The sequence below is a fragment of the Rosa chinensis genome, chromosome 7, assembly GCF_002994745.2.
Source record: "Rosa chinensis cultivar Old Blush chromosome 7, RchiOBHm-V2, whole genome shotgun sequence".
NCBI lineage: Eukaryota > Viridiplantae > Streptophyta > Magnoliopsida > Rosales > Rosaceae > Rosa > Rosa chinensis.
The window spans coordinates 34,409,475-34,428,575 of NC_037094.1; the positions used below are offsets into that span (position 1 = coordinate 34,409,475).

At 39.6% G+C, this 19,101-nt stretch overlaps 1 protein-coding gene across 1 annotated transcript; it reads right to left on the minus strand.

Annotated features, from left to right (window-relative positions):
• Window positions 1–15,410: 15,410 nt before the first annotated feature.
• On the minus strand, window positions 15,411–18,609 carry LOC112176828 (cinnamoyl-CoA reductase 1). The gene is made up of 6 exons (XM_024314919.2): window positions 18,318–18,609; window positions 17,702–17,871; window positions 17,224–17,409; window positions 16,311–16,473; window positions 15,871–16,060; window positions 15,411–15,736 (listed from the first exon to the last, which is right to left on the minus strand). The coding sequence occupies exons 1-6, from the start codon at window positions 18,433–18,435 to the stop codon at window positions 15,604–15,606; spliced, it is 960 nt and encodes a 319-aa protein (XP_024170687.1). The 5' UTR covers window positions 18,436–18,609; the 3' UTR covers window positions 15,411–15,603.
• Between the last annotated feature and the right edge of the window lie 492 nt (window positions 18,610–19,101).

Sequence of the window (19,101 nt, forward strand, 5' to 3'; positions counted from 1 at the left end):
TCAAGTGGTTTCTTTTTTTTATTGTCCATGAGGGACTTGGATTCTTACTAAATTGTGGGAGTTTACACTCGAGTGGAAAGAGTGATTTCTTGGCTTTAAAGTGAGTTGTTTGATTTCCTTATTTATTTTTCTTTTTCTTTTCTTTTGTTTGATTTTAATGTAATCTCCTGAACTAAACTGTATGCAGGGATTACTATGGTTTTGGATTGTGTGCTTTTTGGTGATCTCCTAAACTAATTTTCTATGTAGGGATTACTGGTTATATTTAGTCTAAATTTGTGAGTACAATTGTTTTTGAGACCCTTAGTGAGTGGAGAAATACTTTATCATGACAATGTGGTGATAAATGCTTCCTATCGAGAGGAAAGAAAAGTGATTTATTGGATTTGTAGTTGAGATTTCAAATGATTTGGTTTGTCACGGTGGTGACTTGTGTTCTCCTTAAAAAAAAAAGGATTTCGATTTTGAAAATAATCATTGTGTTGATTTGTTTTCTTGAGTCGAAAATGTGAGTTTGCGGTTGTTTGAGTTTACTCACACAAGCTTGCAAAAGCTTATTGAGTTTGTTATTTCAATCCAGTGTACTATTCCATGGTGTAGAGGTTACTGTTTAGGTCAGAGTAACAGTCATCAAAGCTGAGGTTTTGTTGTTGTCGTACCTTGGACATAGACGTGTACGTTTGGTTTTAGTCTTTCTCTGTATAGTGAGTGTGTTTACTTATTGAATTTTTGTTCGGTTTAATTTGTAAACTCTCTGTAATGTAATATGTGACTCTAAAGAACGAGTCTGTATTGACGTTTGTGAGCTCGGTTTGTTTTGTTGCTTAGTTTAAATGAAAAAATTTCTAAGCGTTTTCTTGTGCTTGTTATGTTATCACTGTTCGGATTCGAATTTCTTTATTCAAAATTTGGGGCATGACACATGCTCTCCAAAATAGCTACGGAGCCAAATAAAGAGTCTGCTAAAGATGTTCTGAAGATGCTCTTAGTCAATATTTGTGCTAGAATTTTAACTGACAATTTGTTTAAGTAAATCAAGATTGAGTCTGGCCCAAACTCTAGGTTACTTGACCTAGTGGTAATAGGGTTTTAATTAGAGACAATCTTGGAGAATCTTAGAGATATCTATTCAATGTATGATTACCTTTCCTTGTACAATTCAGATTCTATGCACTGTAATTATCGGCCCCTATTATCAATGAGAACATACATCAATTCTCTCTCAAATATTGATTCCCTAAAACACGTTATCAGCACAAAGCCCTAACCCTGAAACCTTAATTTAGTAGCCTTCAATCCCTAGCAACCACCGCCACATATATTGAAGCCCCAGACTCCAGGAGCTCAAAACCGAAGGCACCACCCCCAAAACCGGCCGGAATCTACCTGAACCGGTTGTTGGAAGTTACAGAACTAGATATGCTAGCCTCTGCCAGGCCCTACCGAAAAGCTGCCGACTCCTGCCGAGAGCGCTGCATGCATCTACCTAGCTCTTGCCAACAGTTGCCGACATTTACGGGCAGCCCTCACAAGCCTTCGTCTGCCCCTGCGCGTGCCTCTGCACCTGTTACCGACACCTGCCGAGACCCTGCAACACCTGCCGAGATACCTGCTAATATCCTTGCAGCATTTGTTGACAACCCCTGCAGCATTTGTTGACAACACCTGCTAATATACCTGCTACATAAAGAGCCTTGTACAGCACCTGCAGCCACCGTCAGCCAACCTCAGGCCACCGCAGACCACTGCCGGTGACTAGTTTCCGGCCACTTTTTTTGGCGACCTCCGGCGACTTTTTCTGGCCATCTCCAGCGACTTTTTCTGGCCACCTCCAGCGACTTTTTTCGGCCAAATTTTCCGGTGACCTAATTCAAGGTATTTTTATTTTTTTCTTTCTAAAAGTTTCATTTTTTAAAGTTTTTATTCAATTTCTCTTGTTTTTCTTGGGGACTTGCAAACTGCCTTCTTCTATCCCCCCTTTCTTCATCATAGGGGAGACCTAATTAAGCCAAACTGTGGGGGTTCGTTCTCACTCCAAACTTGGAGATTGTAGAGTCCTCCAAGCTTAGAGTTTGTTGAGAAGAAACGATCAACCACAAAACATCATTGTTTCGATCTAATCCAACCCTTCTTGGAATTGAATTTCTTGGAAGCGACTATGCTCAGAAATTCCTAATTTCTTAGACGCGACTATGCTCAGAAATTTTTATTGTTTTCGTGGTAGCTTTTTTCACTCCGAAACTGACCCTATTTTCTTGTTGTTTTTCAGGATGAGTAACCTGAACAAGTTGAGCTTCACTCCACTAGAGACAACAGGCGTAGGATACCACAAGTGGGTCCATGATGTGCGCCAGCATCTTAAGGATGATGGGATCCTAAGTACGATCCAAGAGCCAAGTCATAACGTGGTTACTCCTCAACAAGCTGCCTTTTTTGAAGAAAATAAAGCTACGAGAGAGGCGAATGAAGCTAAAGCCATAATTCTCATGATAAGGCACATGAATGACGCGCTCTAGAATGAGTACCTTAATGAGGAAGACCCAAGAAAACTATGGGTAGAACTCGAGTAGTGTTTTGGCAACGCTCATGACTCCCTGCTTCCTGACTTAGAAGTGAGATGGCATAGTCTCCGCTTTTGTGATTTCAAGTCTGTACTTGACTATAATTCGGAAGCACTTCGTATCAAGTCTTTAATGGAATTCTGTGGCCAGAAAATCACTAATACGATGTTGATCAAGATGACTCTCTCTACCTTCCCTGTCTCTGCATTGATGATAGCCAAGAACTATCGAATTGATGTCAATGCTGCACGCATCACAAGATTTCATGAGCTTATTGGTGCCATGAACGTAGCTGAAAAGCATGACAACATACTTGTGAAGAACTATAACTCTAGACCCGTGGAAGCCAAGCCAATTTCGGAGTCTAATTATAGTCACGCCTCTAAGGGAGGGCGCAAGGAGCCAAATACTAAGGAAAGGGATAATTCTGGACATTCTGGTCCATAATCTCACCCTAAAGAGGAAGGAAACCTCCAAGATAGACGTGCACAGAACCGTGGAGGTAAACGTGTGAAGAGAGAGAGAGAAGCCAAGCCTCTGGCTATGGTGGTGACGCCACCAAAGAGAGAAGCTGTCCCTAAAGCGCTCCTAAAGAGCCTGGATCAGGGGAACCTGATCATAAAGATGCTTGTCTTAGGTGTGGACTATTCGGACATTGGGCAAGGGCGTGTAAAGCATCATAGAATGTTGCAAACACATACAAGATGTATCGTGAAACAAGGGAAGCACATTACATATAACAAGAAGATCAAGATGGCGATCTCAATCTAAGGGTGGAAGACTTCAAGGGCCAAGATCGAGAGACTGGAAATTTTGATTAAGTCTTTTTATTTTCCAAGAGATGTAAGCAATTGCCATATTATTTTTGTAGTAAATGCTAATGGTTTAGTTTTTCTTCAAAGTAGGCTCACCCAAATTGAGTGTGATGCCTAGGAAGGTTTTGAGATAAGTGGTACTTAAGCAAGCCTTGCTCCACTGACATCTCTCTACTCACCTGGTCACATTTACTTTGGAGCTATCGAAAGAAGTTAGACGACTACCATTGTTTTGCATTAGCTAGTTTTTGGATTAGATTATCTCTAGTGAAAGAGAAAATGATGTAATTCCGTTGGCATATTAATAAAAATTGAGTTCTTTTCTTTATGTCTCCTTTTTAATTAAGAGCCTTTTCTTTTAGGAATGGATTATGCAGAACTGCAATGTCTTGCAGATAGTGTGACTACGCACACCATTCTCCACCATTGGCAATTATTCTTGGAGATGGTTACCTATATATTCCTCTGTGACTACGATGGCTGGGCCATCAGGATTAGTTCAAGGACATGGAATGGCCTAATTCCTTTTGCCAAATGGCACCTTGATTAATATCGCAGAAGCTCTCTACGCTCCTAAGACAAATCATACTTTATTGAGCTTTAAAGATATCCGAGCCAACTGATTCCATGCAGAAACACATATTGAGAAAGGAAAAGGGTTCCTTTGTATTACCTCTAATGATTGCAGATGAAAGCGCATCTTAGAGAAGCTGATGTGTCAATGTAGTTGACTTTATGTCACTATCATTCGACCTATTGAATCCAATAACGTAACAAGAGAAGATCTCTTAGATTTCGACACATTTTGGCTTTGGCATGACTGACTAGGACATCTTGGTTGTGACATGATGATCCGTATACTAAAAACTTCACATGGACATCCATTATTTCAAGCAAAAAGAAGCAAGAATCAAAGATTGATTCCCAGAGTTAGTGTGACCGCCGCCGTCGTCGTCCACAGCAGGCCTTGGGCCGCCCATGTCCCCCTTTATAACATCAAAAATGGCGTCAACCATGGAAATGGCGCCATGGGTGCCACTTCCCATGGTTCCAACGCCATGATGGGTGATGTAGTTACCAATTTTGCTTCTAATAGCGCTTCAGACGCTCAGGCTTAACCAAAATCCTCATTGGTTGCTTCTTAGGCCCCTCGCTCATTTTACAAAGCCTATTCCTTAGGAAAATTAGGACCGAGACCGTCCTACGCAAAGGATCCCAAAATACTAATTTTGTTCTTACAGAGAATCCAAGGGGATATCTACGAACCAATAATTCAACCATCATGCAGACCTTTTAAATACTTTATGGTATTGGTTGATGCCTCGACACGTTGGTCACATATCGTGCTGTTGTCCACTCGACATGCTGCTTATGATAGCACATACATTGGTTATGCGCACAAATCTCCCTGTCTCTACTTGGGGATATGCAATATTGCATGCAGCAACGCTAATTCTTCTACGACCCACTGCCAACCAACCTTATTCTGCGTTACAGCTAGTGACTGGGTACGAGCCTGATATCTCGCACTTACGCATTTTTGGGTGTACCATTTATGTGCCTATTACGCCGTCACAGCGTACTAAGATGGGTCCACAGAGACGAATATCCATCTATGTTGAATATGAATCTTCAACTATCATCCGCTACCTTGAACCCTTGACAGGCAATCTCTTTACCGCTAGATTTGGGGATTGTCACTTTGATGAGACAGTCTTCCCATCATTAGGGGGAGATAAGAACACAAATGTTCAACAGGAACGACAAGAATTGTCGTGGTCTGTCCCCCACTATGTCTCATCTCGATCCCCGTACTGCACAGTCCGAACTCGAAGTGCAACGAATTATCGAGCTCTAGAATATAGCAGACACTCTGTCTGATGCGTTTTCTGATATTGCTAAAGTGACGAGATCACACATACCTACTGCAAAATTGTCTGCAAGGATTGATGTCCCAAATACTGAATGTAACGCCACTCCCGTGACACCAGGAGATGGCGTCATTGCCCAGATTGGCAGTGATGTGGCGTCTATGGCTGTAGGTCCTATGAGGAAGCGTTGTAGACCAGTTGGTTCGAAGGATTCTCGCCCTAGAAAGAGAGCGAATGAGGCACAAACAAATCTTTTGATCATCGATACTCAAAATCCGTCCTATGAGAATGTTTTGGATTATGGTTATGTCCAAGAGACATCTTTGGGGGACGCCTCAATGTCAGAACCTATCCCTGAGAAGGTAAAGATCTCTATAAATTACACTAGTGTACTCAAGGTTCTAAAAAATGCTAGGCGCTAGTCTGGCGGAAGGCCGGGGACTAGCGCCCAGAGGCCTAGGCGGGGACTAGGAGGTTTTATTTATTTATTTATATTTAATATTATTATTTTTTATATAATTTTTTTAATTTAATTTTATTTTTTATAACATATAATTATATAAATAGAAATATAAAAGATATTATAATGTTTGAAAATAGTGAAAATACCTCAAATATGGTTCAATAACAATGAGATAATGAGTTCTTAGAAATAAAAAAAAATTGCAAATTTGATTCTTGCAACCCTATTCCTCAAATTCTTCTTCCCCATATCCCTCTAGTACTCCCTGCGTATCAGACTCAAACTCAAAACCCATCTCATATTCTCATCTAGTTCTTCCTCTTCATCTGACACAAAATCCTCCACATGAACATCCTGAAATTAAGTCAAAAAAGAAAAACATTTAACAATTTTGAAAGTTCAAAACAGATACATAGCAAGGTAGTAAGCAAAGTCCAATCAACAAACAAGTCCAGAAAAAAATCACCACAATGTACACCCTCTAAACTAGTAAACTAGTACGATCGACAACATAAGATCCCTAGTTGACAAAAAAGGAACCTTTGCAATCTGGGTCATCCCCATTTTTCTCCTACTTACTACTAAAAACATATTTAGCATCCAATATGCAAACAAATATTCAATTCCCATCCAAAACAGATGCAAATCAGATGCAAAATCCATCAAAATTTCAAACAGATTGTCAGATATAGAGTAAGGCAGTAAGTAAAGTCCAAATTCCAAAATGGGAAAACAGTCAAACAACCAATTATCCAACTTGTCAAGAGCTCAATAAAAAGTTTCATTGTAATCTATACCCTCCTTCTGATTATATCCTTTGGCCACAAGCATAGCTTTATATCTTTCAATCTTATCATTTGCATCCCTTTTTGTTTTATATACCCATTTGTAGCCAATTGGTTTCAAATCTGCGGTTCTATCTACTAATGTCCAAACTCCATTTTGTGATATGCTTTGAGGCTCATCTTCCATTGTTAACTTCTATTTGTGGCTGTTATTACACTACATAGCTTCTTTCAATGAAATATGATCATTTTCTTCCCCCAATCAGTTGCAGTCAAATATAGATGATAGTCACTGGATATTGCAGATTTTCTTGATCTTTCTGATCTCCTCAAGACTTCATCTGCTCCGGCTGCTGGAATTTCTACATTTTCATTGTTCTGAACATCATCATTTGGATAATTTTGATTTCTAAAATTGACTGCTTGAGATTGATTTTCAAATTGTGTTGCTGTTATAAGTGCTTCACTTTGTTCAGTTGGTATGAGTGCTTCACTTTGTGCTGCTAGTAAAAGTGTTTCACTAATTATTTGTGTTTCAGGTGGCACAAATTTTGGAAAAATGAACCAACCTTCCATGTTGTTATGCATCTGATCAACATTGGTCCCCACATTCATATCTTCATTTTGATCAAACATTTCATCATAGAAGGTTGCTCTATGTGTCTCAAAACTTCTATTGATTCTTGAACGGCAATAAAATTTGAATCCTTTTGCCTTCTCTGAATAACCAAATATGAACGTATTGATTTTGAGTCAAGATTGTCATTTTCTCCATTGTATACTCTTGCCTCTGCTTTGTAACCCCAAACATGTAGATGATTTAGGCTTAGTTTATAGCCACACCAGTTTTCAAATGGAGAATTTTTCACTGATTTGCTTGGTGTTCTATTGCAAATGTAATTTTTTTAGTTTTCAAAGCCTCTCCCCATAGAAATCTTGGTAAACCTGATTTGGAAAACATGCTTCTAACCATATTCATCAAAGTTCTGTTTCTTCTTTCAGAAACACCATTTGCTGAGGTGTGTATGGAGTAGTATATTGAGCAACAATGCTACATTGTTCCAAATATGTAGCAAATGGTCCTTTATTTGCCCTTTCTCTGAATATTTTCCATAAGACTCCCCTCTTCTGTCTGACCTTATTACTTTAATAAGCTTTTTAGTTTGTCTCTCTACCTCAGTTTTGAAAATTTTGAAAACATCTAAAACTTGTGACTTGTCAAAAATCAGATACACAAAATAATACCTTGAAAAATCATCAATAAAAGTCATAGAATAAGAATTTCTACAAATAGTGTTTACTGGGAATGGACCACAAACATCTGTGTGGATTAGCTCAAGCAATGTTTCACTTCTTTTGGAATTGAAATTTCACAAATTTTTCATTTTTCCTTTTAAGTAATCCACACAAGTTTCAAAATCACTAAAATCCAATGTAGGAAGAATATTTTGTTTGGCTAACTCATGCAATCTTTGTTTAGAAATATGTCCTAGCCTTTTGTGCCAAAGAAATGAAGATACATGTTGCTGATTCTCCCTTTTAACACTTAAAAATTTGGACACATTGAAAATATCATGATTTTGTGCTTGAGTAACAACAGTAATATTAGAACAATTAAAACACCAGTAGCTCGATTAATTTTGCATCACCAAAGCAAGACATATTTTTATAGATATACATAGCTTTATTATTACTAGAGAAACTAAAACCATCATTCATTACAAATTGAGAACCATATATTAGGTTTCTCTTTATATAAAGAATACAATACACATTTTCTAGTACTAATACAAACTGATTTTTGATAACTAATTTAACAATTCCTATAGATTGAATTGCCACCCTTTGGCCACTTGCAGTGCATACTCTTGTTTCATTCTTGTTTGGGATTGTTATGCTTGATAATCCTTGTAATGAACTAACAATATGAATGGGTGAGCCATTATCCAACCACCAAGAATTATCATCAACAAACACATGTGACTCTAAGTTAAAAACTGATTTTAATAAAAATGTACCTTTTTTGTTCAACCAGTTTTTGAAACCTTCACAATCCTTCTTGAAATGACCTGTTTTCTTGCAAAAGAAACATTTCATTAAACCACTAGTTTTGACAGACTTATTCTTATTCAGGTCACTTTTCACAGCAGCAGACTTAGATGAACTAGCCTTAAAGTTCTTGTTGCCGAAATTTTTCTTAACTCTTGGCTTTGCAACATAGTTGATGTTGATTGTTCGACCCCCCCCCCCCCCCGCGGCTCCAAATCAATCCATCTTCCTCTTGCACACAAATGGAAATCAATTCATTTAGGCTCCTTTTTGCTTTTTGTGTGTTGTAAAGGTTTTTCAAGTGACTGTATTGATCTGGGAAAGAGTTAAACAACATGTGCACTAGAAAAGAATCATCAATGTTCATGTTCAGGCCCTTCAATTTTCCAGCAATATCTATCCCTTTCATTATATACTCTCTTATACTTCCATGTCCAGTGAACTTCATTCCATTCAATGCATTCATCAGGGTGGTAACTTCAGCTTTGTCAGAAACTTTGTACTTCTCAGCAATGGAATTGAAATAAACTTTTGCAAATTCAAAATCTAGAATGCCTTCCTTCACAACATCTGTACATACCTCCACTAATTGAAGGATTTACTACATCAACAAGCATAAGTAACACCCTCTTAATGGGCCCACAAGCCATGGTGGGACCCGACTGAGATATACATCTCATGCCTCGACACTCAAGCTATGCCACTGTGGTCGGAGGCGGCCAATACGTCGCCGGGAAGCAACATTCCCGGCCTTGCCAAGTTAACTTCACAAACATGCTTTCTAAGACTAGAATAGTGGTTTGGCATCCCACCTCTAAGAAAATGTAAATGAGAAGGGTTCCCTTACCTATAAAAGGGACCCCTCCTCCCACTTAAACTCCATCCCATTACAACTCATGTAATCCTTTTGGGCTGTAAGGCCCAACACACATAGTTAAACATTCAAGTGGATGTAGTTTCCCGCTAAGGTGGGAGACGAACCACTATACATCATGTCTTCTCTCTCTCTTACTCTCTCTATCTTTAAAGCTAACTAGAGCCTTTGGTTCTAACGTTAACATTTGCGCCGCCTGTGGGAAGCTGATACAATGGCTTCGTCACTTACCATGTGTTAAGTCAGCTTAACAGAGCTCAAAGAATTTTCTTTTTTCTTTGAGTCATCAAATTTGGTTGCTCACTAAGCACCCAACTTCTTTAAAACATCATTAAATTTTCTTGAATTATCACCAAACTCCTAGTGCAAACATCGACTTAAACTTATGCTCAAGTTGATCACCCTATTCTTGGTGGCAACTCACTCAGTGGTTAGCATTAAGTCAACACCATTCAGGCTTGGTCAACACTGATGAAGATTGGTCAATTCCAACTCCAAAAAAAAAAAAAAAAAATTTGGGTGCCAATTCTCTCTGGACACCCAGAGATCTACTTTGGCCACTCTACCTTCCTTTTTCAGTTACACCCAGCCTTCGTCTTCGTTGCATCTAGTTGCCATGATTGCACAATGGCTCCGACAACCGCTGAGCACGGCGTTGCCAACCGCTGAGTTTCGAGTCTCTGCCAAACTCTGAGTCTTCACCACCGCTGACCATCACCACCTCTAGCCAAGGCTTCTCCGCTGGCCACCACCGCTAGCAAGCCTCTGGTGACCATCACCACCACTAGCCTAGGCAACACCACTATCTAATCATCACCATTGGCCAAGAGCTTGCACCGCTAAGCCTTGCATAGCTAAACAAAGCTAACGCTCCGCCAACCAGCTAGGCAACCTCCATTGCATGACCCAACCATCAGCGGGAAACTTCTTCCACTAAACACAATCAGTGGTAAATTTCCTCCGCTAAGAACAATCAGCGGCAAAATTTCCTTCGCTAAGCCCTATCAGCGGCATCGCCAACCACCGCTAGCTATCCTCTACCGGATCCTCTACTGGACAACCTTCGCTTGAAGATCATCCGCTAGCAATCATCCGTCAGCAATCATCCACTAGGCACCACCGCCAAGCACCTTCTGCCAAGCATCAGCGGCAAAGCGCCACCGCCAATGACGAAGCCAGCTAGCAATCATCAGACACTCCAAATCTGATCTGGACACCCATGATCAACTTATGCATCACTCAGATCTAACCATCTCGGATGTTCTAGGTGTTGAGAAGCCGATCCAAATTGACCCACAAGGCTGCCTCTATCAAAACACCGAAATGCAGATCATTCTCGCACCGCTCTTCAACCATGGCTTCGAGCTCCAGCGGTCAAACATGCTAGTTCACGAGCAAAGTCACCTCTTACTTCTTATTTAATCCAAGTATCACATGGCCATGGTTTGCACCACATAGCAAGTTTATCAAACCAAAACATGACTAAATTTTGAGGCCTACGTGTATATAAAATGGAGACGCAGCACAAGCTATCTACTGACCATCTGAGACTCTAGGCATATGCAACCGTGTTTTAATTAAGTGTTGAAATTGATAGGTGCAACCATCTGACCATAACACGTGCTATGTCTTAATTAAGTGTTGGAATTGCTACATTCATATGCAAACACACACATAAACATATATGTATCGCATGCTTTCATTGGATGCATGTCCATCTAATTGGGAGTGGGGCAAGAGCTTATCACTTATTAGTAGCATAATACACCTTGACGCTTGGTCCATCTATGCAAGGGCTACATATATCTATGCGTTATACATGTCCCTCATGCATAATTTGCTAGCTGCACTCATAAATTGTCCATATATTACTGCAAGCCATAATTGGTCGCATGCCATACAAATAAATATTTATATGTATAGGCTTTTTCATTTTGTCAAGCATGGTAGCTCACTGAAACCTCCATGTTTCATTGACACATTAATGTTCAAATGGGATGTGTTCGTTATCATAAGCATTTCTATTGCCTATATATTTCCTTAATTGGCACATGGTTATCCTATCACGGGCATGTACATTTATTAAATGTAGCCACTATGTCATGCATACAGACTGTGCTACGCACACAACCACTATATCAGCTACAACATCAGTACATTTTCCCGTACACTTTGCTTACAATTTTATCAAAATACATATGCAAATTGTTGATGTTGATTTTACATATCGACATATTAATCACCTATTTTGTGCCAAGGAAATTCAATTATTTCTATCAAGCATTCAACCTCAACTACGAGTTGACATACATTATCAGAACACTTTATCCGCCAAAGCAATGGAGCGTCATACTTGGACAACTCCAACATGATTTGAGTACTTATGTCAATTCCAATTCCAACTTGCTCCAAATCAGCATAAGATAAGTAACTATATCTTATCTTTTATGCTCTTGCAATTAGAGCCATTGTCATGTCTTTACATGATTTTACTACTTTTAAGCATGCTACTACAACATTTCATAGATTTAGCAAAACCACTTGCTATGCCTTACATGCAATTCCATGCTTTAAATATTGATCTCAATGACCTTAGCATGTTTACAACAAATACAAAATGTTATTAGCAACTTCGCTACAAGTACATGCTACACATGCCATGTTTCTATTTAATTGCAAAATTAAATAAACATGTGACACTCAAACAACCTATGTCATATCTAGAAGCTTGTGACACTCATGACTTAATTAAACATGCTCGGATAAACGACTTGCTTGGGTTACAACTCGCTTGGGTATCGAGCTTGACCATGACTTGCTTGGGCCACACCCCGCATGCTCGCACAACGCCTATCCTCTCAACTACACCCAACTTGCTCGAACACAACCTAACTAGCACAAACACATCCAACATGCTTTAATTAAGTTCCAAGTTCACAATGCTTCATACTATTTATCGGGAGCTACTCCCAAAATTTTATATGGACACCCATGACACCTACCACTATCTATTATGCATGATACATGGCCATAAGATCCATATATTATTACTTGCTAAACTTATTTGTCATTTTTCATACAATTACAAGCTCTACATATACTCTATATGTAAACATATGGTCTAGCCTCCGGGCACCATACTTTGTCAAAACTATCCCCACGAGAAAGAGACCTAAACTGGTCTAAAGACTCCACGAGTCTATGGTCCACGACCAACCGCAATGCGGTAAGGCAACTCCTCATAATGACAATGACGGCTACGCGACATTATAGTCAAGCTTTTCTCCTCCGGAAAATAGTAAAGGGACCGGTTAACGCAGCCTACTGCAGCCATTGATCCGACGGTTAACCTTCGACGCTTGGGTATCAAAAATTAGGTTCGCTACCTAAAGCCACTGCCTGCGCGGAACCCTCGAGCTTCGCGCTCTAACGCTCACGCCTTCACGGCATCCCCGAGCTTCCGCTCACGCCTTCACGGCATCCCCGAGCTTCCGCTCACGCCTTCACGGCATCCCCGAGCTTTCACGCTCACGCCTTCCCGGTACCCCGAGCTTTCCGCTCACGAGCTCTAATGCTCACACGTCCGCGGCACCTTCGATCTTCATATTCACGCCTTCACGGCATCCCCGAGCTTCCGCTCACGCCTTCACGGCATCCCCGAGCTTCCGCTCACGCCTTCACGGCATCCCCGAGCTTTCACGCTCACGCCTTCCCGGTACCCCCGAGCTTTCCGCTCACGAGCTCTAATGCTCACACGTCCGCGGCACCTTCGATCTTCATATTCACGCCTTCACGGCACCCCCGAGCTTCCGCTCACGCCTTCCCGGCACCCCCAAGCTTCCCGCTCACACCTTCCCGACACCCCTGAGCTTCTCGTTCACGCTTTCCCTGCATTCCCGAGCTTTCAAGATCACGCTTTTCCGGCATTCCCGAGCTTTCACTCTCACGTCTTCATGGCACCCTCAAGCTTCTTGCTCACGCCTTCCCGGCAACCCCTAGTTTTAAGCTCACACCTTCCTGACATTCTCGAGTTTTACACTCATATCCCCTCGACATAATACACATTAATGGAACATTGAATTCTTTTACCATTTGTCCTTTGCAACAAATCGAATTCTTTTCGCTTTCCATTAATATGAGAGAAAACCAAACAAACACAAGCGTTCATGTATTCATCATTCATGAGTTACAAACGCTTGCCTTCATGGCACTCATGCAACTTACACCAACCGAGCGTAACCTCGTCAACTCGACCTCGTTCGTTTTCTTGCGCGCATCATGCATTTGTCATATGCAATTCATATGTTCACACAACCATATGCGTGCTCGAGTTTATACGTCATACTCGATCATACTCGGCGCCATTCACATGTATACATCAACATGTATCATGAACCTTGTACATTCGTATATGCCAACGCATATCAATGCAACTCACATTTGTCGCTTAATACAACAAGCATTCTACATATGCGTGCTTTTGTCTTTGTTGTGTAGGTTAACGAGTCCCTTCTTGCTTACGGAGTTCGGGGACTTGTAGGGGCTAGGCGCCCCTCGAACGTTACTTATGCTTGATGACATTATGTGTATAACTCCCCAACCAAGAAGCTCCTTTTACTTGGGGACTTCGGGGACTTGTATATACCTCCACTAATATGGAGGATTTACTACGTCAACAAGCATAAGTAACACCCTCTTAATGGGCCCACAAGCCATGGTGGGACCCGACCACGATATACATCTCGTACCTCGACACTTAAGCTACGCCACGGTGGTCAGAGGCGGCCAATACGTCTCCGGGAAGCAACCTTCCTGGCCTTGCCAAGTTACCTTCATAAACATGCCTTCTAAGACTAGAATAGTGGTTTGGCATCCCACATCTAAGAAAATGTAAATGAGAGGGGTTCCCTTACCTATAAAAGGGACCTCTTCTCCCACTTAAACTCCATCCCATTACAACTCATGTAGTCCTCTTGGGCCGCAAGGCCCAACACACATAGTTAAACATTCAAGTGGACGTAGTTTCCCGTTAAGGCGGGAGACGAACCACTATACATCTTGTCTTCTCTCTCTCTTACTCTCTCTCTCTCTAAAGCTAACTAGAGCCTTCGGTTCTAACGTTAACAACCTCAATCATGCTCTTCTTCATACATATCAGTGCCATCCTGTTGTGCCTATGCCACTGTGAATACCTGTCTCTAGCCTCCTTAGATGCAATAGCAATCAGTTATGCTGGTGGATCCTCTCTCAACACATGGTCAAAGTCTAGTATGCCTAGATTGAGTTCTATGTCTCCCTTCCACTTCTTGAAATTCAATATCCATTGAGTAATTCAATTTAATTAATGCTCATTGGAAAATGCATAGCCGGAATGAAATTAATTTAAATCAGTCATTCGACATATATTCCAGTTTGATTATATACTAGAATCATATGCATATCCCAAATGTTAATTCATATAGAATAAACATTTCAAATGAATCACATACAGATAGATAAGTAAACATATATCATTTTCAAGATGGGAGTATCATTTGTGATACACTTATCTGTAACGATATATTTATAAATGTTCATTATCATACATATGTTAAACCAGAAAGCCTAATCTTGATATCCAACCGCTTTGAAGTTAGATTGTAATTTAAACTTTCAAGTAAGTTCTTTTCATGTTTTCTTTTCTGAATGTATGTTTATACATATACACTTTAACTATTTTGATAGCATTGAATACATATGTAGAACACATTCAGAAAGAAAAATTATATTTAGCCTATTTACATTAACTAATGCATTCAATATACAATAGATAGTTCATATCTATTGCTGTGCAATAGGTCCGATCTCACAAGAAGTCATTAATACTCCCGCTTCCCTTGGTTAGTTTTCTCCATTTTGACATTAGGTTATAACTCAAAATGTATTTTGGATGGAGCATTGCTTTAGCACTTTTTTTCTCAACGATAAAAAAAAAAAAAAAAAAACCACAATATACAATAAACACTCATAAAGGTTGAAATATAATTGTAGCAATCACTAGTCTTGTGTACAATACAAATCTGGGAAAGTATACAGTACAGTTTGGGTTTCACCAAATCTATTTGCCATTGCAGCAGCCCAAACTTTTCCTCTTCCAGGTTATTGATTCTGATGATGCGGCTAGGCAAAGCACACTATGCGATCTATCAATCCAATAGTCCAGCCTCCCGGTAGCTTTCAACAGAGTCAATGAGAGTATCATCCAATGACCGGTAACTCCAACCTAGCCTTTGCAGTTTCTCTGAGCTCAACTGTCTGTCTTCGCCTACTTCAACAAAGCTGCCAACATACGTTTGCATTTTCAAATCAGTAAAGAGAGCAAACCATTACCACAGGAATTTATTTGCAAGACCATGCTGATGGAAGAGGTAAATCCCACCATTCTAACATCTATTATTAGTGGAGACCCTTACTTCTTCGGATAATTGTAATTCGGATAAAGGCGCCTCAGCTTCTCAACTAGATCCCTATTCTTAACATTGTGGGACATGCATATGTATCTTCCTTCAGCCTCCGGCTTCTCATATGCCATAAGAAGTGCTTCAGCAAAATCCCGTACATCAACTATCTTCCGGGGCCTGTTTTCCAGTGACTCCTTTCCTTCTGCATGTGGACATTGTTGAAGGCAGTTTAAATATACAGTTATAAACACACTACGAGAAATACAAGCAACATATGGTCATGAATGGGGATACACCTAGATGTAGCTCCATAGAAACCAAAATACAGACAAACACATGTAAACTAGCTCAAACTATAATGGATATATAATCTTTCTACCAACTAGATGTTTATCTATATGTATGAAGAATCAGCAGTATTGAATGCAGTATCATTATGGCAAAAGTAGTACCCTTCAAAAGCTTGATGAGGACCAAGGTACTTGCATTTACAGTCAACTGCAGAATTGGGCCAAGTATAAGTGTAGGACAAACAGTCACAAGATCAAACCCGGTTGTTTTTGCAAACTGCAGAGCCTCAGATTCTGCTTCGGTTTTTGAAAGGCAATACCAGTTCTGGCAAAAGCAAGAACATACAGATGTAAATTTCTTGCCTTAGAGTGCACCACATACCATATGTTATATAAATGTCAATTGTGTCCCAAATATAACTACAGAATATAACGTCTGGAGTAAACTAGTAACGGGATTGATGGTCTGCATAGTTTATGGCTAAATGAACTTGCTTCATTCTAAGAAAGGAAACGGTACTAAATAAAACTAGGGACCAAATGTTAAAGATTTGCAGCAGTTGAATTGTATCTAAATGAAAACATCCAAATACATAGTTTGCATGGGGCCTGAAACAGAATTGCTTGTTTAGTTGACAATAGATTAGATTTTACAATTTTGGTAACACAACTTTTGCATTTGGAAGAAGTTGAGAAATATGACTGCAAAATGTGGAATTCAATTTCATAAAGGTTAGTTAATAAAAAAGTTCCCATTTTTGGGTAATTTCATTCATCTTTCAATAAGCACCGTTCGTATTGATCCAGGGTTTTATATCTATAGTCTATTGATAAAAGCTTTTTGTTATCTCTGAAAACAACTCAGTTTTCACTCTCTTATTTCTATTGTCTTGTTAGTTCTTGGAGCAACGAAAAACTAATAGAAGTGTTCTTGCTATCCTCTCAGAAGAATTACCAGATTCTAAATTCTAAAGGAAAGTTGTGTGTTTATGTGTCCTAATTCATGGACTACCACAAACTGCAACTATCATTAAGACTAAGTGCATTCTACGATATAAATTTTGTCAACAGATACCTCAGTATTTCTGCAGTATTCCTTATCTGACCAACAAGACTCATCCAATACTTGACCTTCAGCCCACGTAGGATTCATGGTCACAGCAGCAACAGAGGACACATAAACAACTCGCTTGACTTCTGCTTCAAGAGATGCTTTAAGTACATTAAGTGTCCCCTTAACAGCAGGTTGAATTAACTCTACCTGCACAAAAGATTCACCAAATATTGGGGAAAATTATCATTAGGTAAGTCTACCTTAGGACATTAAACTGTATAAACCCAAGTGAACTTTGAGTACTGAATAATGATGGGACAGCAATGGTTACAGATAAGTTGGCACCCTTTTGATGCTTCAATCATCTAAATTATTGCTTATAACCATTCTTATATATGCAACTAACAGCAGGAATGATGAAATAACTTGGGATTAATTCGATTGAGCATGTTAACTATTGCAATTACTAATATTGGTGGATAACGAGAGACACACTTGCCTCAGGATTTGGTACACTCCCGGAGGGAACAGGACTGGCAACATGAAATACTCCAACACATCCATCAATTGCCAAGCAAAGGGAGTCATAATCCAATAAGTCCGCCTTGAAAAGTTTCAGGTTCTCAGATGCCTTGTCAAGCTTTCTCAAGTGAGAGTTCTTGTCATCCGCTATATGCACAATACATTATTATCAAGAGTTTCGCAATACAGCCATTTCCATGATTCTTTGTTAGCTAGTCGCTAATGAAATGAATCAAGATATTTATTGATGTTCACATTAATCATTAATCCCATTACAAGCTCGTACACACAATAAAAATAACAAATAAAAAAAATAAAAAAACAATAATCAGCCGAAAAAACAACAGATTTACTCAAAACTTGGAATTTAAATCTGGGAACCCAACAAATTGAACAAATTTTTTGAACTGAGCACAGAATAAGTAACATTCAATCAGTATAAGCCAGAGAGACCCGGCAGATAAAGGAAATGAAAAGCGAATGAATTTGATGAATGGAACAGTACATACAGTTACAATAACAAAAGAATGAATGTTATAGAGTTTCTCAAAGAAAATTAGGAAAAGAAGCGGTTGAGTTATGAATGGCATTACTGGGTTCTCTGACGGTTCCGTGGACTATGCAGTTCTTGGAAAGAAGAAGCTTAACGACCCAGGAGCCAACGAAGCCTCCAGCCCCTGTAACACAGAACCTTCCATTCTGAACTGCCATTTTAGTTGGAAGAGCTGTCTTTGGGTCTCAAGTGAGATTATGATACGGAAATTGAGAAAATGGTGTGGCTTGTAATATATGCAGTTGGAGTATCTATGCCGGCGAAAGCGGTGACAGCAGCAGACGTGTTTAGAAGTCATGACCGGTGACCAGACATTTATTAAGCAGGCTAGACTAACATAAACAAGACTATTATTTGAAAGAGAAATAACCACCGCAGTGGATCAGCCGATCAGGTACGTGGAGAAATTGGGTAGTTAACTATTTTTTAATTTCTGATTTTTGTTGTTTGTGGTTTTATGATTTTAATAATTATTTTTTAAGGATTATTATCACAAATAGTATCTTTTTTTTTAGTATAAAGAGGTCAGCCATTTTTATTTAATATGAAAAAAGCAATATTACACAGTGACCCGCCCCTGCCACATAGAGCCCAGATTAGGCACTTACCTAGACTGAGTTTTTGAGTTTACACTGATTGGGTGTAGGCAAGGTATGTGAAAATGGTAGAAATTGGACAAAATAAAGCCAAAACAAGGTGAATTGGGGAAGAAAATGCCAGAAATTGGGTAAAAACATGGCAAAACCAGGGCAAAATCTTCATAATTGCCTCCAGAATCTATAGCTTCCCTCTAATTTTCCTCTCTTTCCCTCCTGCCATTGTCT